Source organism: Pieris rapae, chromosome 24 (assembly GCF_905147795.1).
Source record: "Pieris rapae chromosome 24, ilPieRapa1.1, whole genome shotgun sequence".
NCBI lineage: Eukaryota > Metazoa > Arthropoda > Insecta > Lepidoptera > Pieridae > Pieris > Pieris rapae.
This window is the reverse complement of record NC_059532.1, coordinates 41,580-64,061: the sequence shown is the minus strand read 5'-3', so window position 1 is coordinate 64,061 and position 22,482 is coordinate 41,580. Positions and strand designations below refer to the sequence as shown.

Sequence of the window (22,482 nt, the reverse complement as noted above, 5' to 3'; positions counted from 1 at the left end):
TAGAAACATATTTTATTTTATATTTTAAACCTTCTCGCCAGTAACTATCGGAGCGATATGAGTTTAGTTTTGTTGTGATGTTGCCAACTGGTGTACCTATAGACGTTTCAGGGCAGTCACACGGGTACAGGGAAAGCAAACATTGAAACCTGCACGTTTCAGACTAACTGGAGCTAACCCATATCGCGCACCCTGATCACTTACAGTAAATGTAAAATTAAATTCATTTAATATTTCTTTTTTTGACGTTCATAAGTGTACATTGTTACCTACATGAATAAATAAATTTTGAATTTGAATTTGACTAACAAGATAAAAACTATACAAATATGCTCCCCCCTCCCAAATAGACAGATGTAGCGTAACCGTAGTATTATTAGTAAAGTTTACGTTTCAACAATATGTTAGGCTTTAAGTTTAAAAGTAAAAAGTGTATAACGTCAAGGTATTTCTGAATCAATACTTAGAGAAGAACTAAATAAATAACTAAACTAAATAAAAAATAAAATAATAACAAAACAAGTCAACATATGCGTGGTATTTTTAACAACTAACTTTTAACTAACTAATAAAGCTGATTGAGGAGTTTATCAATTCAATATGTATTTTATATGCATTGCCATTGCTTATTAGCTTAACTAAAAAAAATAATTAAGCTGAGGACCAGAAGTGCAAACCTACATCAGATATACATACATAAATAAACGTAGACGAATATAAAAATAAAAACAAAGCTTTATATGTAGACCGATTGTAGAGATTTAAAGGAAGACGGAGAAGGAGCTGAGCGAATAGGGACGATAAATGAATTCCATAGGAAATCAATCTGCGAGAAAGGAAGAATTATGTGATGGGATTTCAAAGATAACGCTTTTAGAAGACTTGTTCTTGAGGTGAGAAGGAGTCTTAGGATTGAAGAGTATAGCTTTAGAAATGGTAGTACAAACTAAGTATCGTCAACGAGAACATTTAAACGTGAAATCTCGTACTAGGTTCACTACAAAAATAACTCGATAACATTACAAATAGATCATAAGTTTTCTATCGAGGCAGGGTTGCTTCAGGCATAATTTAAAGTAAGATTTATATACATATATAGTAGAATCTCAGGTGTTGAGAAGAAGACAGAGATTTCAGCTACAATGGCAAAGCGCGCGTTTGAGAAGGGAGTCACAGTTCTCTCGCCAGTGACAGCACCATCCTTGAAGGCTCTCTTGCAGTCTCTTTATTGGAAAGGTTACCTCGTTACCTACCCTCTTGGGTAGATATGAAATATGGGGCATTTGGCGTGACGAGAATCAAGTACCTACCCATAAACCTAACTGGTTAAAAGACCTGAAAATGAGCTACTTTTTTAAGCTGAATTCTGTAGACAATGTAATTATTTGAAGCACGACAATCATCCAGACACTATAACTTATACGATTAATAAGAAATATACAATCTAGCTTAAATTGAAATTTTAATACTTTGACACGAAAATATTATTCAATAAAAATGCAAATTACGCTCCATCTGCTGAATGATTAAGTAAACAAATTGAAAATCCTTTTCAGATCATTTATTTTTTATTGTTTGACGTCATATTAATAAAATAAAAATATACAAGATTAACTGACTTTTTTTTTTAAATTTTACACACATACATCTACACTAATATTATAAAGAGGAAAACTTTGTTTGTTTGATTGTAATGAATAGGCTCATAAACTACTGGACCGATTTTAAAAATTCTTTCACCATTCGAAAGCTACATTATCCACGAGTAATATAGGGCTATATTTGAACAAAAATAGGGTTCCGTAAGATATCAGGATTTTTTGGACACAAGGTGTAAAAAATCAACCAAAAAAGTTACTTATTTTGCGTACCCTGCCTAAACTATTAAAGATAGAACCATAAAATGTTCTAAGTAATTGTAGATCTTATAAATATCTACAAAAAAGTCCAGGACACACTATACCTATCTATGTCGAGTGAGGCACAATAACCATAAATGATATACATGGCAAAACGACGTTTGCCAGGTCAGCTAGTAAATTATATTAAAAAATGTCAAACTAGAGTTATGTATCCAAAAATTTATTAAGATACATATTATACGAATATTTTTATAATCTATTTAAGTAAATAAATAGAAACGTGAACAAAATAAAAATCTTTTATTCTTTGTACAGTTATGAACGCCAGAAAGAAATCAATATTTCTTTCAGCATCAATATGCTTCTAATTTCACATTTAATGCCAGATCTCAAATCAAGGGCTTAGAACGGAAGAGAATAAATGGCAAAAACCTTTCCGCCAGTCTGATACAATACCCCCTAATGTTATCTTAGTCTCTTGTTTTAATAAAGCCAGTTGTTATGCAGCTTCAAACAAGGGGTTTTATATAAACGTCTCCATACAGCAACTACCACCGTTATAAATTCCGCTATCTCATTTATTTCATCTTCCGGAGACGGCGTCCTCCTCTTTCTTTCCACTGGGCCATACCAAGCAACGCGCTTTTTAATGATGTGATCGGCCCATGTCCACTTTAACTAACTTTAAAAGTATAGGACAGAAAAACTATAAACTAGAAAATATTCTTGACCCGGCATACAGTAGACAATACTATCAAAAATACAGCACGTTCTTTCGCTTATGTTTTTAACTATAAAGAAATATATAGATTTGACAGACATAGTTCTCAACTCTGTGTCTTTGGGAGTTGCTTGCGTGTGTGACTGTTGTAAGTAGAATGGTGAACACAAATTCCGTCATTGCACCAACCGACTCGTGTATGCGCCATTAATATTTCACTCATCTAGACTTTAATTTTTGTAATAAAGTACCTAATGTCAATGCTCAATGCCTTGCAGAAAGAGATCTTAATTCTAGAAAGGATAAAGTTACACAGACACAAATGTAAAGGTAACACATTGTACACTTATGTCAAAAAAAGAAATATACATGAAATGTTTCTAATTTTACATTTACTGCCACTTATCAAATCAAGGGCGTAGAGCGGAAGAGGAGAAATGCAATAAACTCTCCGCCACACTTCTTAATCGCCAAGTTTTTATTTTACTCAATGAATAATAATAAAATTAGAATAATATAAATTAAAGTGTTCGAAGATTGTATTTAAATACATATTTTTATCGATGTAAGTAATTAAGTTGTCATTTTAACTAGCAGATAAGCGAGCGGTAGATACGTATAGAAGACTTTTAGCTCGAGAAACTCTAGGATTACAAACAATTAAAATTTTTGCAAGAAGGTAAAGTTAAATATTTTATACAAATAAATTGGATCAATAAAGTCACGTCAAAGACTTGAAATAGTCCAAAGAAGCCGCATTCGTTTGCAATCCCGAGATACCGATTGCATTCTAAGGAAACCTTTTTGAACTGTTTTAATAGTATTTATGTGCATTTTGAAATGTGGTGACCAGATTACATTGGCATACTTTAAAATACTATTCTTTTGTGGAGAGTTACTGTACTCTGAACTTTTGCAGAGGATGAAGTGGACCTAGCATGTATCAGTCTTGTTGGAAACTGTTGTACAATGCTTTCGAAAGACTAATTAGATTATTCTGTTTTGGTTTTAACGTGATTCGAAGAGCTACGTCATATATAATTTATATGTATTTTCTACACACAAATATACAGTACTTACAATATACTGTCAATGATAGTTTGATCCCTGTGGCAATAATATATATATTATATATATAATATATATATATATAATACTTATTCTATATTACTTACTATTAATAATATAATTACTTATTAATAATAATACTTATTTTTTGATCCAGGACTGTACCAGGCACCAACTTAGTTCTGTGATTAGTTAAGTGTAGGCGGTTTAAATATGGCCTAAAGAACCTGCACTCTCAGAGAGAATAAAGTCGAAGTTGGAGGAAAGACGCTTAAATTTAAGTCGTTTATTATTTTTATTTTTTTATAGAACAGGGACTCCTGATGTTAAGTTTTACCGCCGCCCATGGACACTATTCCACCTGGGCTGCTGTCGCACCAGCCTTTGTTCTTTCCTGATGTAGGTGAGTCGAGGCTAACATATAATAATACATTTAACGTCGTTATGAATATTTAATAAGAAATATGCGTAAATAAAACGGTTCAGAATCGAGACTTTAAGAAATACAAGAGTATGACAAGTCTTTCGGATTTAAATTATGGAGGTTTAAGAATATAATTTGAAAAATATACAAGAGAACTTTTGAATAAAAAGAAGAACTCTTGAACAGGGGCAAACGGGCAGGAGAATGCTGCCGCCTGCGTAAACTTTTAAGAATTTGCACGTTTCTTCTTGTAGGACCCTAAATCGAAGACTTAAAAATCGACAGGGGCATCTACCAATCGGTCTGATTGCTGACCCCTTTCCAATGTTTGGAGCAGGCCTTTTTTATAAGTCAAAGGCGCTGGCATAACATATGGAATAAAAGTCAAGAGTTGATTGAAATTATTGAACCAGTCTCGACATTGGATATATTTAATAATAACACGCATACAAACTTTTGTTGCTTTTTGATGTTATGTTTTAGTGATTAATAAACCTGTTGCAATGTGAATAACACTAGTATTTTCCTCATTCGGCCACGAAAATAGCGAACGAGCTAACGAGAGTATCGCTTAATCGCCGATTGTAGCATGGCCATGTATTACTGTAGTTCCTGTTTGCATGCACTAATAAGAACTAAATAACAATATTTTTAGTGATTAGTCTTATAAGAGAATTAGTTAATTAGGTTATCGTTAAAACGTATAATGTATCGCAATACCGCAAGGAACTGCTGGCAGCATAATTAGGGGCGAAACATTTTTATTCTATTTATGTATTTTGAATAAAACATGTAATAGGAGGCCAATTATATTCACATCAAGCGTTGTCGGCCATTTAAGAATTGATACACCCTTTCGTTTTTACATAGCGGCGGTAAGCGGCAAAATTGCCTAAAAAAGAACGACGGACATCGAGGGAATTTTTCCATTAATGGTTTTTAATTTTATTTACATGATACCATGATGATGCTCAGCTGTTATTACCAAATGAGAGAAAATATGCCTGAGTCTAGTGAGTATATGAATGATATATGTGAGTCCGCTTCATGGTTTTTAGTTCCTTCTTGCCTGCGTTCGCTGGCAACCTGCTTTCGAAAAATTAGCAAGGGTGATTCTACGGTGGGGATAGTTTCATTTTATTATTATAGTATTTACAGTTTTTTAAATTTAGTAATAAAGTAGTAATAATAAAAATGAAACAGATTTCAAAAGTTTGACTCATGTGGTAATATATCTTTAACGCTGGCAGCATTTCCTCATTGTTTTGCGATATTTTGAGCGAGGATAGCACCAGCTCTGGGGTCATCAGTACCATCTACTAGGCGCCAACTCAAATCTTTAATTGGCGCCTGTGCACTTGAACCCTACGCTTCAAGAGCGTAGTGCTATGTAGTAAATATAAGAAACAATATTAAAATTGGAGGAAAGACCTTTAAGATTTGAGTCATCCTATTACAAGTGACATCCCATACAAAAGCCTGTTCCATCTTCTAAGGATCAACGACATCCTATCACATCGTCTTTAGCGCTTCAAAGAGTTGTATATGTCGGAAGATATTCAATTAATTGTATAATTGTATATGTCAATAATAATAATAAGCAGTCCAAACGGTTTTTACGTATCTTGTGGCCGCAAAGGTCATGTTAATGTTAAACATATTTTTAGTTGTTAGTCAAGTAACGGCTTGACGAGAAGCCAGTCGGTTATTTGTGATATTAAAGTGCCATAAAAAGTAATATTCACTTGGTTTATTATATTTTTGTGTTTGTTTGACAATTTTCCACTGGATTCTCCATTGGATTCAATGAAGATAACACATCTTAATATATATAAATCTCCTGTCACAATGTTTATCCGCGATGGACTCCTAAACTACTTAACCGATATTGAATTAAATTGGCACACCGTGAGCAGTCTAATCCAACTTAAGAGATAGGATAGCTTAGATCTTTAATTATAGTCGCAATTTTATTTTATTGCAAATTATTTGTTTATTATTTGATACAATTCTAACAGATGCCGCTGTGTTAAAAGTACGTTTCACATAAGCTATGTACCTTTCACAGTTCTCCTCCCTCCCTTAAATAATTTACTACTATGTAATATAATAAAAACTTTAGGCACAGCAACGCTTGGCCGAGTATGCTAGTATGTTTATAAATTTAACGTATAAGAGTTTTCAAACTTTGAATTTGTTCCTTTTGTAGTCTTGGGTCGTGGGGTTTAGGTTCACAGGCATTCATTTTAAGGCACCTGGTAGATGCTACCGGTGAGCCTAGAGGTGCTTTCCATTAGGTTTCCACAAAGACAACTTTTTATGTTTCTTTTAATTTTTTATTTATACGTTTCATTATTATTACTATGTAGTTAATTAATGTTGTAAATAAGAGACATTTCTAGTATTGTAGTATTAACGCTTATAATATACTTTGTGATGTGTTTTTCAATTTTTAAAAATAAGACCTTCTCAATTTTACCAATTATAAGTTAAACAATTTTACAGAGTATGAGTGTTTTTGTTTAATTTGAAATCTAGACTTCTATGATAACCTTAGATAAGGTGTAAAGACACACAAAATGATGCGTTATACAATATTAGTGTTGTTTTGTGTGTGTGCATCTGTGTCTGCTCAGATTCGGGATTACTATTATAAACGTGAGTATTTCAAAAACCTTAAATATTATTTCCTATGCAAGTCCTGTTTTTGAAGAAATTTTGGTCTAATTTTAGTTTAAACGAAACATCATTTTGATATGACTTTTAGTTTCTGCAAATGGTAAAGTTAACACATATGGGTAGTTCTCCAAAATAAGGAATTTTCTGTGGCTCAGCTAAAATATAAAATATTTTTATTTGCATTGAAAACTTTTATTTGGAACTGTATCTAATTGGTCACTTGTAATAGAGATTTGCAATTATTTTCTGCACGAAATTACTGTTCAAACACCAATATTGTCAGAATCCTGGATTGTCCCTCCAACAAATTCTAGCTCAAACTTTGTCGTTATTTGCTTAATTCTGCATCACAGTTATAATTGAAACCCAAATTGCTATCGTTAATTTCTTTTAAAATCCTTTCTCCGCGATAAGATACTCTAAATTGTTCCGTGTGCCTCGTACGAAGTCGAATTACCTACATAATTCGCCAATGTTTCAGGTTTTATCGAACTATGACAACCATTATCAGGACATTGATCTTTTCCACCTCAAAAAGAGAGATGTGAAGGCAAACTTTCGTAGACGTTTACGTCTGCCGCACCTAAGTTAATTTCAACAGTTACTAAAAAAGCAAATATGATAAATTTACGTTGATTTCGAATCATGTTTGTTGTTTTCCACAGTTTCCTGGTGACACACTCAGTTTCCTGTCGTTTAATTTGTTTTAAATGGCTAAAACTATTGAATATTTTGACTGTTTCGCTTAGGATATACTAAAGGACGTTGTACTCTTGTTATTAGACTGAATTCCGCAACTAGAATTTAAAACTTCATGAGCCGAAATCAGACTCATTTTCGTCCTTACTTTGAAGAAATACCCAAATGCTACAACAACATATACAGTACATCAAACTCATAACCTTTTGTCTATGAAGTCGGTTAAAAATTTATTACAAAAGGAACGAATGTACCAAAAACATTATGTTTACAAATAATGGTTCGGTGAGAGAAAATAAAAATCCCTGAGTTTACAAATATTTCTAACACGAAAGGAAATTGTGCCTTTAATATAAACGATTGAAAAGACGAGTTTTACACAGTTGTGTTGCAAAAGTCAATTTTAACACTGCCTTTTTGTAAGATACTTGAACAGTTTAAATTTATATATTTATCTTAGGTGCAAGATAAATTGAGTAACTCATGGATAATCTTTTCCCCAGTTGACAGCCCATGTTCAGTGGAAAGTGAAATAGATAACACGACGATAGTCGGAATCTGCAAAGAGCTTGTTTACTGCCAAATGGCTGTGAAGCTCATCACAGTCAATAGGATACCTCCCTATGTAAGTATGTTAATACATAATTAGGAACACGACATTCCACGCGTATTACGACGCTCTAATTTTTTATGCACCACCACTATTTCCCCCTCTTCTATTTTGATTAATCTTGATGAATCTTTTCAGCTTTGTTACAGAGACAATAAGGACACGGTGGCGTGTTGCCCAACCAAGGATAGTTTGTTCAAAACTGGAGCCTTCCGACAAATCTTCAAATCGACCACAGACAACTTCATTCGTAATAAGGACATTGTAAGTTCACAAAATTTGAAAATTAAAAAAAAATTGATCGAGGCCAGGAAATTAAACACTCCATTTATTTATTTTTATTTATTTATTATCACTTCAAAGGAAAAAAAAATTTAACATAATTTAATGAAAAGCAACTGGCGGCCTTATCGCTTTCGAGCGATTTCTTCCAGACAACCACCGTGAGTAAAGGAAAAAAGCATGGATTAAATTACATAAGGTAGGCAAGAAGTGCAAACATACATATTACCAATAAAATAAGAAGGAAAAACGTACTTAACGGAAACAAAAAATAAATAAAAATAAACTAAACTGATATAGGATACATAAAAAAACAAAAAGTAAAGTAAAGTAAAAATTTATTTATTCATATAGGTAACATAATGTACACTTATGAACGTCAAAATAAGAAATATTAAATGAATCTAATTTTACATTTACTGCCAGTTCTCAAATCAAGGGCGTAAAACGGAAGAGAAGAACTGGCAATAAACTAGAATTTACTACACTCATTTTACATAAGCTATTGTTTTATTCTATTCTCTTCTCCGACTTGACTATCCTACAGCTGAAGTTCGATGTTAAATCGCGGTTTTGTGAAGATATGTATATTTTAGTAATATATGTAACCTATTTATAAAAATCTTTACGAATTAAAAAAGAACTAAATACTTACTAAACAGACGATTTTTGGTTTCATAATTATAATCTCTGTCAAATTACAGAGTAAGGGCACTGATCAAGATGTTTTTACAGGAACTATTCTATCTTCTTTTGGTGCCACTGCTAAAGGTTGCTAAAGGTTGGCTGTCAACAACTTTCTTCACGACTTCTTCCGTCTAGCAGCCCATCTTTTACCTTGAATTTTGCCCATCATCGTAATCAACCTTATTGCTGCTGATATTCTAAACTACTTCTATACTGAAATGAAACATAAATATATTTACGTTGCGTTACAGACATGTTACTATGATGGCAATCAGCCAATGGTGTGCTGTGGCAATACGAAGCCAAAGGAATATCTTGAGCCCAAAGGATGCCCTCGTCTGCCGAAGACGAGAATTTTCTCGAACATCAGGAAATACGACAAATTATTTTCAAGTAGGTATTTTAGAAACAGCATTATAGTACACGTTTTTTACCTTTTTGGGCGTTCGGAAGTATATATTTGCGGCCGGCGGGGACGAGGCAAGAATGCTGAAACATTATACTTATACTCCCATCTGATGTTATGTGAAACGGCCGCCCATGGACACTCAGTTTGCCACGAGGCTCACAGTTGGCAGTTTTTTTTAAGAATTGGCACGCTCTTTACGTACGCCCTTCGTGGAATGGTTTCGGAATTACTTCAGTGGGCCGCTGGTTTCACATAGTGGTGGTGCAAGAACTGCCTGAAGAAACTCTCAGTACCTACACGCGTTAGAATAAATAATATAATAATATAATAGGAATAGTTATATAACTATATATATATATATATATAGTTATTCCTTTGTGTAACAAGTTAAAAATCTTTTCAAACATTTTATTCTACATTTGTAGAAAAATCTACACAAACAATAGAAAAAGGTATTTAATGCATTGAAAGGTTTATTATAACGTAATATCAAATTAAATAAAGTTTATTTAAATATCACTGGAAAAGTAGAATGTTCACTAAAGTTAACTTCAGGGTGTCGTCATTTTTCCCTTATCCGCCAAAAGAAGGAGAACTTCAAAAGAATATTTGAAGCCGAATCGAGTATCAGAAGCACACATTTTCTTGGATAATTCCAGAGTGCTCGCAATACCAGAAGTATTTCAATAAATGTGTGGCCAAGGAAGATGGCAGTGGGTTCACGAGGCAGGATACCTGTGGCAGGCCGACTACAGAAGTCAGGACAATTGGTGGTGAGCCGGCCGAACCAAGGGAATTTCCACATATGGTAACATCAATGTTTAAACTTCAAACTTCAACAAAACCTTATTTTAGACTGATATACAAAAGGGCTCACCTAATGAATTGACTCATTATAACTTTTTCAGAGTTTTTGCAAAACATTTTATTATTAAAAACACGAGGATATGTTCATTTATTCTAAGGAATTTATTTTGTGAACTATGTTAGTAATACTCGTTTACCTAATTTTACTTTCCTGAAATAGATTGCAATAACCAGAAAGATATATTTAGTTTAGCTTGTAATTCAAATAACCAGAAAAGTAATGGCGACAGAATAAAAACGATTAAAGAGTGGTATTTAAATATCTCTAAATCACCAAAGTCCGCGAAAGCAATGGTGATAAATTATTACGATCTAGGCATTCGTTAAAATTACCGTTCTATTATTTCTCTTAAAAAAACTTTAGACTTTATTCACGATATGATATGGAAATACTTCGTAAATACGCTTCAGTTTTAATGTCATAGCAGTGATTTGTAAGCGCAGATTTGATGTTGACAAAAATGTTTATTAACTACAGTGTAGAATAATGTTAGAATTAATTCATTATAGACCTATGTTCCTTACTATGACAAGAATTCAAGTGTAATTTCGTTTTAATATTGCTGTATTGCAAACTAAATATCTCAATACAACATAATTTTCGGCAAATGTACCTACCATTCGTTTGGGCTACAAATGCAATGTATTAAGTTATCTACATTTCTTAGTTTAATAAAAGATATCGAGTGTTATAATTTCGTTTCGTTCGTTCAACAAACTCCCAAGCGAAATTAGAGAATTATCACTAAATAAATTCAAAGCCCTCGTTAAAAGTAAATTAATTAATAAAGCCTTTTATAAATGTGACGAATGCTTAAATGATCCTAATCCTTGGGATAGATTTGCTCCAGTTCAAACAATTTGTATTAAAAACTTGGCGATTGAAAAGAGTGGCGGAAAGTTTCTTGCCAGTTCTTCTTACCTGCTCCACGCCCTTAAGGCTTGAACAGTGTTCAAATCGGTCAACTAGCCCTAGTTTAAATTAAATTGTTGGAAGAACTGTCGCTCATATGCATTTGAAAAAAATATATATTGTGGGTTGAAGCCTACTGTATCGATTGATAAAACCAAAAAAGATAAAAGCTATACCAATTTCCCATAAAAAAAATTTACCATCGAACCGTAGATTAGACATAAATTACAAATTCGCTCCAAAACGGTTAATGCGATTTATTTTAATCTTACACGTATTATTAGATATAGCATATATTATTATTTTGATAAAAAAAAATTTGTATTAATTCGTTTCCTGGGCATGGAAAGTAATAAAAGGTAAATAAACTCAAGCGCAATGGGCTTCCCTCCGCAATTTCACACCCGCGAGCCCTGCATGCGGCTTGTCTTCAGTCCACCTCAACGCTTTGCGACGGGAGGACTACGCTTGTATGTCGAAGCCAATAATAATTAAATATTTGCGTATTTTAGTTTATACCCGCGGATTTTTTTAGAAATGCCAAAATATAAAAAGTATCTATATCAAGTGAGGCGAGGACATGAACTTCGGAAATTATTGTATGTTATAAGTATATGTATATAAGTACCTACCCAAACAAAACTCAAATTTAGAGTTGTCAAGTTTCAAGTGCAACTTGTACAAAAAAGTAAAATAAGTTGCTGAACCTGATACCTGATGGAATCTGAAAGTGGGTACTGGATCTCGAGGATGGTAAGCAGTAGACATACCGTCATTGAGCTCGTTGTAATCAGCTCAGCGAGACGATACTAGAAATGTGACTAAATGAACCTGATGATGGACTCCGAAGGTGGGTACTGAGTCTCGAGGATGGTAAGCAGTAGACATACCGTCATTGAGCTCGTTGTAATCAGCTCAGCGAGACGATACAAGAAATGTGACTATATGAACCTGATGATGGACTCCAAAGGTGGGCACCGGATCTCGAGGATGGTAAGCGGTAGACATGCCGTCATTGAGATCATTATAATCAGCTCAGCGAGACGATACTAGAAATGTGACTATATGAACCTGATGATGGACTCCGAAGGTGGGTACAGAGTCTCGAGGATGATAAGCATTAGACATACCATCATTGAGCTCGTTGTCATCAGCTTAGCGAGACGATACTAGAAATATGACAATATGAACCTGATGATGGACTCCGAAGGTGGATACTGAGTCTCGAGGATGGTAAGCAGTAGACATACCATCATTGAGCTCGTTGTAATCAGCTCAGCGAGACGATACAAGAAATGTGACTATATGAACCTGATGATGGACTCCGAAGGTGGGCACCGGATCTCGAGGATGGTAAGCGGTAGACATGCCGTCATTGAGCTCGTTATAATCAGCTCAGCGAGACGATACTCGAAATGTGACTATATGAACCTGATGATAGACTCGGAAGGTCGTTACTGGATCTCGAGGATGGTAAGCAGTAGACATACCGTCATTGAGCTCGTTGTAATCAGCTCAGCGAGACGATACTAGAAATGTGACTATATGAACCTGATGATGGACTCCGAAGGTGGATACTGAGTCTCGAGGATGGTAAGCAGTAGACATACCGTCATTGAGCTCGTTGTAATCAGCTCAGCGAGACGATACAAGAAATGTGACTATATGAACCTGATAATGGACTCCAAAGGTGGGCACCGGATCTCGAGGATGGTAAGCGGTAGACATGCCGTCATTGAGCTCGTTGTAATCAGCTCAGCGAGACGATACTAGAAATGTGACTATATGAACCTGATGATGGACTCCGAAGGTGGGTACAGAGTCTCGAGGATGATAAGCATTAGACATACCATCATTGAGCTCGTTGTCATCAGCTTAGCGAGACGATACTAGAAATATGACAATATGAACCTGATGATGGACTCCGAAGGTGGGTACTGGGTCTCGAGGATGGCAAGAAGTAAACATATCGTCATTGAGCTCGTTGTAATCAGCTCAGCGAGACGATACTAGAAATGTGACTATATGAACCTGATGATGGACTCCGAAGGTCGTTACTGGATCTCGAGGATGGTAAGCAGTAGACATACCGTCATTGAGCTCGTTGTAATCAGCTCAGCGAGACGATATTAGAAATGTGACTATATGAACCTGATGATGGACTCCGAAGGTGGATACTGAGTCTCGAGGATGGTAAACAGTAGACATACCGTGATTGAGCTCGTTGTAATCAGCTCAGCGAGATGATACTAGAAATGTGACTATATGAACCTGATGATGGACTCCGAAGGTCGTTACTGGATCTCGAGGATGGTAAGCAGTAGACATACCGTCATTGAGCTCGTTGTAATCAGCTCAGCGAGACGATATCAGAAATGTGACTATATGAACCTGATGATGGACTCCGAAGGTGGATACTGAGTCTCGAGGATGGTAAGCAGAAGACATGCCGTCATTGAGCTCGTTGTAATCAGCTAAGTAAGACGATACTAGAAATGTGACTATATGAACCTGATGATGAACTCCGAAGGTGGGGACCAGATCTCGAGGATGGTAAGCAGAAGACATGCCGTCATTGAGCTCGTTGTAATCAGCTCAGCGAGACGATACTAGAAATGTGACTATATGAAGCTGATGATGGACTCCGAAGGTGGGTACTGAGTCTCGAGGATGGTAAGCAGTAGACATACCATCATTGAGCTGGTTGTAATCAGCTCAGCGAGACGATACTAGAAATGTGTTATATGAACCTGATGATGGACTCCGAAGGTGGATACTGAGTCTCGAGGATGGTAAGCAGTAGACATACCGTCATTGAGTTCGTTGTAATCAGCTCAGCGAGACGATACAAGAAATGTGACTATATGAAGCTGATAATGGACTCCGCAGGTGGATACTGAGTCTCGAGGATGGTAAGCAGTAGACATACCGTCATTGAGCTCGTTGTAATCAGCTCAGCGAGACGATACTAGAAATGTGACTATATGAACCTGATGATGGACTCCGAAGGTGGATACTGAGTCTCGAGGATGGTAAGCAGTAGACATACCGTCATTGAGCTCGTTGTAATCAGCTCAGCGAGACGATACAAGAAATGTGACTATATGAACCTGATAATGGACTCCAAAGGTGGGCACCGGATCTCGAGGATGGTAAGCGGTAGACATGCCGTCATTGAGCTCGTTGTAATCAGCTCAGCGAGACGATACTAGAAATGTGACTATATGAACCTGATGATGGACTCCGAAGGTGGGTACAGAGTCTCGAGGATGATAAGCATTAGACATACCATCATTGAGCTCGTTGTCATCAGCTTAGCGAGACGATACTAGAAATATGACAATATGAACCTGATGATGGACTCCGAAGGTGGGTACTGGGTCTCGAGGATGGCAAGAAGTAAACATATCGTCATTGAGCTCGTTGTAATCAGCTCAGCGAGACGATACTAGAAATGTGACTATATGAACCTGATGATGGACTCCGAAGGTGGATACTGAGTCTCGAGGATGGTAAACAGTAGACATACCGTGATTGAGCTCGTTGTAATCAGCTCAGCGAGACGATACTAGAAATGTGACTATATGAACCTGATGATGGACTCCGAAGGTCGTTACTGGATCTCGAGGATGGTAAGCAGTAGACATACCGTCATTGAGCTCGTTGTAATCAGCTCAGCGAGACGATATCAGAAATGTGACTATATGAACCTGATGATGGACTCCGAAGGTGGATACTGAGTCTCGAGGATGGTAAGCAGAAGACATGCCGTCATTGAGCTCGTTGTAATCAGCTAAGTAAGACGATACTAGAAATGTGACTATATGAACCTGATGATGAACTCCGAAGGTGGGGACCAGATCTCGAGGATGGTAAGCAGAAGACATGCCGTCATTGAGCTCGTTGTAATCAGCTCAGCGAGACGATACTAGAAATGTGACTATATGAAGCTGATGATGGACTCCGAAGGTGGGTACTGAGTCTCGAGGATGGTAAGCAGTAGACATACCATCATTGAGCTGGTTGTAATCAGCTCAGCGAGACGATACTAGAAATGTGTTATATGAACCTGATGATGGACTCCGAAGGTGGATACTGAGTCTCGAGGATGGTAAGCAGTAGACATACCGTCATTGAGTTCGTTGTAATCAGCTCAGCGAGACGATACAAGAAATGTGACTATATGAAGCTGATAATGGACTCCGCAGGTGGATACTGAGTCTCGAGGATGGTAAGCAGTAGACATACCGTCATTGAGCTCGTTGTAATCAGCTCAGCGAGACGATATTAGAAATGTGTTATATGAACCTGATGATGGACTCCGAAGGTGGATACTGAGTCTCGAGGATGGTAAGCAGTAGACATACCGTCATTGAGCTCGTTGTAATCAGCTCAGCGAGACGATACAAGAAATGTGACTATATGAACCTGATAATGGACTCCAAAGGTGGGGACCGGATCTCGAGGATGGTAAGCAGTAGACATGCCGTCATTGAGCTCGTTGTAATCAGCTCAGCAAGACGATACTAGAAATGTGACTATATGAACCTGATGATGAACTCCGAAGGTGGGTACTGGATCTCGAGGATGGTAAGCAGTAGACATACCGTTATTGAGCTTGTTGTAATCAGCTCAGCGAGGCGATACGAGAAATGTGACTTTATGAACCTGATAATGGACTCCGAAGGTGGGTACTGGATCTCGAGGATTTTAAGCAGTAGACATACCATCATTGAGCTCGTTGTAATCAGCTCAGCGAGACGATACTAGAAATGTGACTATATGAACTTATTAATATTTAATATTAAATAAATATTAGGTAATATTTACTATAATACCACTATATTTCTTTGAGTTTATTGAAATAATAATCAATTTCAACGATTCGTCTTCCAGTTGAGTATTATAGATATCTTAATATATATATTTCTTGTGTGCGTGTGTATGTGACTGAACTCCTCCTAAACGACTGGACCGATTTAGACGAAATTTTTTGTGTGTGTTCAAGGGGATCTGGGAATGGTTTAGATTCACAATTTTGTCCACTGGACAATGTTTTTTTAATTAATTTTCAATTTATTAGTTGTTGTTGATTTTGGAATGTTTTACATTGGATCCGACAGACGGCGCTACCATCGCAGTGTCAAATTTTAAATAATATTCGAATTTTAATTTTAGTCTGTCCCGAAATTTAAAAAAACGTTTTGTTATCATTGTGTGATATCGTGTGTGACCATGTGCTGGATCGTTAGATATTGTCATAACATTTGAATAATAATTTTCATCAAAATGGCTTATTAAAAATTGAAATTTTTAAATTAAAGACGTGTAGACAGGACAACGTCTGTCGGATCCGCTAGTTTATTTATAAATTTTAATATTTAGCTAATAATTGGTTTCGTATTCACGTAGTTTTGTTAGACTATTTACTATTTTGTTAAACTAGATGGCGTTAGGAAATTATTGTTTGTAGTAGACGTCAAATCCTCAAAGTCATCGGCGTATGTTAGAGTCTTAACTTGCGAACTGGTTGTAAATGTAAATTTACAAATTAATTTAATTTGTTTTTTTTTTGACGTTCATAAGTGTACATGTTTACCTATATGAATAAAGTTTTTGAGTTTACATCTATAAAAATAGTTTTAGAGTAATAATTGACGCATTGATGTTTCAGGCTGTACTCGGTACTGACAACTCGGACGAGACCATCGAACGAGATATTGTTTGGAATGCCGGCGGTGCTCTCGTGAGCGACAAGTTCATCTTAACTGCGGGACACGCCCTTCAGAATACCGAGTAAGCCTCAGATTATGTTATTGTACAACACAATGAAAGGTCGACAAAAATTGTACCTAAATATCTTTACGAAAAGCTCCTTTGGCGTAGCAATGCCAACAAGAATAAAGTTAGGCGTCGGGAGCTCGCCATTCCCCAGAATCGGACGGCTTCACTTCGTGGGAGTTTTAAATATAGTAGGTATATCCCTCCTCCGTTGAAAAATCTTCAACTCAATTCAAATTTTCGTCATAAAATATTATTTTATTATTATTACATATTTTTATTTTATTTTGTTTACGTCATAAAAAATCCCTACTCGCCTTTTACGACACCCACAGGTAGAGATGGGGAAGTGCTATTCATAAGCCGGCACCAAACGGCGAGTTCTTTTTTCTTTGTTTCTCCTTTCTTCTATGGCGAATGATAAAGTGACTTGGTCACACCAGTGGTTTAGCTATCTGCCCTGCCGGTAAGACACTTTGAACTCTATCATGTCGCTGAGAGTCACAATGAATGAGAATCTAGCATTCATACAACTGGCACTCATACGATGACTGATTCTCTTTGATCTCTAAGGCCTAAAAAATAATCTCTACTAAAACGGGTAAATCCTTAATTACAGCGGCGACCTAATCCGGTACGCACTCATGGGCACTCTGAACAAGACTGACATTCGTAGCGGAATGCTGTATACAATTGTAAGACTGATTCCTCATAACGATTATGATCCTCAAAAGCAGATCAATGACATCGCCTTAGTGGAGTTGGACAGAAGGTAAGATTATGTTTTTCTGTCTTTATTAAATTTATATCAGCTGAATAAAATATTGTGATAACTAAGACGGTGATTAAAGTATGAAGAAATGGTAATAACGTTTGCTAGAGTCTCAGAGTATATTCAACACGAATCTTGGTTTTGCGCACCATGTAGATAAGACATGCAAAAAGGCCTATAGAAATCTGGGGTTCGTGTTAAGAATAGCTTGTGGCTTCTTTAATATCAGTTGTTTTGTAAGGCAATGGATTGGGCCCCATATGAGGCTGAATACAGTCTCATGTTAGAGCGAGTACAAAATAAATTCACTCGCGACCTCTACAAGAGACTATATGGTGTGTATCCCTTGTATCCGCTTATGTACCCGACCCTGTTTGTTCTGGGTAGGGTGGGTTACGACCAGCTACGCCTCAGAAGAGAGCTCGCTGTGTCAGTGAATTTATTTAAGACCGCGCGCACATTCCAACTTGGTTAGCAAAGCGAAATTTCTGTTGAGGTAGACCTCTTTGTTTGTACACTGGCTGAGTTCACAAGAATTGCTTGATATATTGTTAGTTATAAGATTTAGGCATATAAGTATAATTTTTTTATGTAGGATAATTAGTGTGGGTATTACTTTGGCGTTCTATCGAATTAGTAGTAACTGTTAAGGTAGAAAAATGTGATAGAATAAATAAATAAAAAATATTTGCATTATTCTTGTATGTAATTAATTCCAGAGTCCAATTCTCCGAGTTCATTCGTCCATTATGTTTGCCTACTCCTGGTATGAACTTGTCTGTCTCGCCACTCACAGTCGCCGGCTGGGGAGTCACCGAAGAGAAAGTCACGGCTGAGACGCTGTTAAAGGTAAAGGCTGATAAATGACGTCTCTCTATAAATACTAACTGACCCGGCAAACGTTGTTTTGCCATGTATATTATTTGTAAGAAACATTTTTCTAGGTCAATAAAAATAATTATTTACTATAAGTGTTCAAAAGAATGATTTATGTAGGGTAATAAATTAATATTTATTAATATAGAGAATATATTTTAAATTACAATTCTTGCTAGTTATCTAAATATCAAAAATAAAGAATCAAAGAAATTAAATTAAAATAGGGGGTTGATTGTAAAGGGTTGAAAATTCAGGGTTATATGTATTTTCGAAAGCTGTATCATTAGTGGATTACCCTTAACATTTAGGGGGATGAAAAATAGATGTTGTCCGATTTTCAGACCTACCCAATATGCACACAAAATTTCATGAGAATCGGGAAAGCCGTTTCGGAGGAGTTTAACCACAAACACCGCGACACGAGAATTTTATATATAAGATTTATCTCATGAGACCAGTTTTTAGAACCAAACACATAGTCAGCACACAAACATAAACTTTCAATACTTTCACTGTGTGACATTTTTATTTCACTTCTCAACCGCTTATGAACTGACGTCTTGTCATAAAATGAATTAGGTTATATAAAAACAAATGAAATTAATTAAATAAAAAAAAAACAATTGACTTTAACCTTTTCTATTTAAACAGTAAAAAAATAATCATTTGGAGTCTGTAGAAGTTACGGTTTGGAAACATAAATTTAACATTCTCACACCCACCCCCGCAATCCCTATTGGAAATAGAATTTCGTAAAATCCTATTTGAGATGATTTCTGCATGACAAATAAAAGATTACTACCAAATTTCAAGTCTATAGAGGTTACAGTTTGGAAATAGAAATTTCACATTTAACACCCACTACCGCAATCTTTTTCGGCGGTGGGTTGTTGTAAAATCCGCTCTTAAATCATTTCTGCATCACATATAGACGACTCTAGCTAAATTCGGAGTCTGTAGGAGCTACGGCTTAAAAAATAAAAATTTTCATTGTTAAACCACCCCCGCAACCCCCTGTGGGGTGAGCTACCGTAAAATTCGTTCATAGACTATTTCTACATTTCTTACAGAAGATTCCTACCAAATTTGGATTTTATAGGAGCTATAGTTTAAAAACGGGAATTGTTCATTGTTAACGCCCCCGCAATCCTCTTTGGGGGATGAATTTCTTAAAATCCGTTTTTAGTTGACCTCTACATAACGAAAGTAATATTCCTACCAAGTTTCACATTTCTAAGTCCTATAGTTCCCGAGATTTCGTGATGAGTAACTATAGAAATTGGAATACTTCGATTATCATCGAAATTTTTAACGTTTTAGCAGACTTTTTTAAAATTTTCTTACATATAAACATTCTCCTGACAATTCTGAAGACAATAAAAAAAAATAACCCCAATCGGTCCAGCCGTTCTCAAGTGATACTCGATCATAATTACGGCATTTTATTTTTATCAAAGCGTGGAAGTTTGTAAGTAGATTCTTAGCTGAATGTAAAAGAACATTATCCGTTTAGTAAACTCCGTTGAAATCCATGAAAACAAAAGAATCAAGAGAAAACGCTTGCGGGGAGCGGGATAAATGTTCATAAAAGTAAAACAGCAATAAAAAAATGAAGGAACGTTAGAATTCGAAAAATAGCCATAAACCATCTAGGATCTAGTTTCATGTCGATACGATCAGTGGTTTAGGCGTGATTGAGTGATAGTCAGATGATTTGTTGTTAAGATAATTATTATAAAAACTTGAAGAGAGATAAATGAAGGGATATAATTGAGGAGGCGATATTAGTGAACTTTAAATGTCGTTTCTTTGTATTTTCAGAGAAACAATTTGTGGTTTATTTTGAAAATCCTCAATAATATATCTTATATATATAGATAAGATAAACATTAACATATTATATAAATAAAAAATTTAGGGTTATATGTATTTTTTAATGCTGTTGATACAGTTGATAAAAAAATAAAAAATTATCTAAAAAATAAAAAAAATATTTAGGGTTAATATTTATCGTCCACCCCTAAACATTTAGGGGGATGAAAAATAGTTGTCCGATTCTCAGACATACCCAATATGCACACAAAATTTCATGAGAATCGATCAAGCCGCTTCAGACACGAGAATTTCATATATGAGATGTATATATATAATTCGAGTGTTCCTGAATACCTTCTGATGGCGCTGTAGTCGGTATGTAGGTTGTTCTCTATACAGCAAATAAACGGATGATATGTAAATAAACTTTGTAGGCTTTTTTCCTCATTAAACTTGGATACTCCTTTCCATATTTTTAAGAAATGTTGTGTGAGTAACAGTATGATTTACATTATTAGATTTTTTTTGTGTGTGCAGGATCACGTCTTTCGAATCCGCTTAAACTATAATTATTTGGAAATGCTCTTTAATTTTCTAATTAGAAGTAATAGCTACCTGTCCCTTTCAAATTCTAATATCGGTTTAGAAATTCAACGAAGAGAAAGCTACAACATAAACAGCCCATAAACAGTAAGGCGACATAATATAGGTTATGTTAAAAACTATTCCATATAAAAATAACATCTAGAAGAGGCAATAGGGATAAAAAAAAGAGCATAAAATTAATCCAATTGCCTAGAGAGCCAATTTTATTGTAAAAATGGAATATAAATTAATTCTTGATTAGATTTATTATTGTCTCCTGAATGTGGTACAGAATTCAATAATACAAAAGCCAAAAAAGGTGGACAAACCAGACAGCGATTAGTAACTGTTGTCATCAAATAATTCTAAATTCCAGATACAAGTGACGGAACAGAGCCCTTCTGCCTGTCACAAATATGATAAAAGTGGCAGGATATTCAACAAGGCAACCATGATTTGTGCGAAGGGAGCGCAACTTAAAAATCGCGTTGATTACAAAGACACATGTCAGGTAATTCGATTATAAATGAATTAGATAAAATTCTTATTAATTTTCCAAACATTTTATTAAAGAAAGCATACACAATTAGTTACTATTTGAAGCCACCAAAAAAGTGGCGTTTTGCCTAATTGGCAAGTAAGCCTCCTGTGCCTGACTCACGTTGCTATATATAAAAAATAATTCTAAGTTCTAAAAAACATTAACTTTTTAGCTATTTTATTTTGTATTATTTTAAATGTACAAGTACACTTAACCCATCATAATATATCTTTTCTTAGCATTTCCCCTACAAGGGTTGCCTGGAATACGCTTGTTCATTTTGATGTTATTTGTTTTTTTCAATAAATGTAACGAAGCGTAAATATATAACGTAATGTTTCAGGGTGACAGCGGAAGTCCAGTAACGATGAGATCTCGTGAGGTAAGTTGCACCTACGTCGCGATAGGCGTTGTGTCCCATGGCCCAGAGTGCGGTTCGGGTGCACCAGCGGTGTATACGAGGGTGCAACCATTCGTCGATTGGATAATTGACACTGTATGGCCGGAGCTTGCAAGTTTAAGTTAATAAATGTTCAGAGTTAAAGTGTTTTTAATAACAGTAATTCCTACATTGTTAGGGTGCGTATAAATTAGGCGCGGCAGGTGCGCGAGCCAATATGTAGATATAAATTTAGTTGGACGTGACAGCCGCGCGCGGCAGCCGATCCATGACAAACCCACCGCGGCGGATAGTTAGTCTTGTAAACCTGCGAGTATGGACAACTTTTAGCTATTCTAGATCTTTCTCTTCTGGAGCACGCCAAAATTAGTGTAAAATAAATTAATTGTAAATTTACATTTATAACTAGATCACAAGTCAAGGGCGTAGAGCAGGTAAGAAGAACTGGCAAGAAACTTTCCGCCATTCTTTTCAATCGCCAAGTGTTT

General features: G+C 35.7%; 1 protein-coding gene across 6 annotated transcripts; it reads left to right on the top strand.

Moving 5' to 3' along the window:
* Positions 1-5,737: 5,737 nt before the first annotated feature.
* On the top strand, positions 5,738-22,138 carry LOC110993708 (venom protease-like). 6 transcript variants are annotated; one of them, XM_045633763.1, is made up of 11 exons: positions 5,738-5,809; positions 6,614-6,733; positions 7,957-8,078; positions 8,202-8,327; positions 9,284-9,425; positions 10,101-10,249; positions 16,896-17,017; positions 17,622-17,774; positions 18,494-18,623; positions 21,430-21,564; positions 21,938-22,138. In XM_045633763.1, exons 2-11 carry the CDS (start codon positions 6,655-6,657, stop codon positions 22,118-22,120), a joined length of 1,341 nt encoding a protein of 446 aa, XP_045489719.1. In that variant the 5' UTR covers positions 5,738-5,809; positions 6,614-6,654; the 3' UTR covers positions 22,121-22,138. The 6 variants fall into 6 exon arrangements, with proteins under 6 accessions (XP_045489719.1, XP_045489716.1, XP_045489715.1 ...); XM_045633760.1 differs by having other exon boundaries at positions 5,748-5,809; positions 6,581-6,733; XM_045633759.1 differs by having other exon boundaries at positions 5,757-5,809; positions 6,565-6,733.
* Positions 22,139-22,482: the final 344 nt, after the last annotated feature.

Excerpts from the sequence above, each read along its gene's own strand:
- LOC110993708 (XM_045633763.1), top strand. The coding sequence starts at position 6,655 with ATGATGCGTTATACAATATTAGTGTTGTTTTGTGTGTGTGCATCTGTG. Across the intron at positions 9,426-10,100 it reads ATACGACAAATTATTTTCAA|AGTGCTCGCAATACCAGAAG; the intron begins GTAGGTATTTTA and ends GGATAATTCCAG. Across the intron at positions 10,250-16,895 it reads CAAGGGAATTTCCACATATG|GCTGTACTCGGTACTGACAA; the intron begins GTAACATCAATG and ends TTGATGTTTCAG.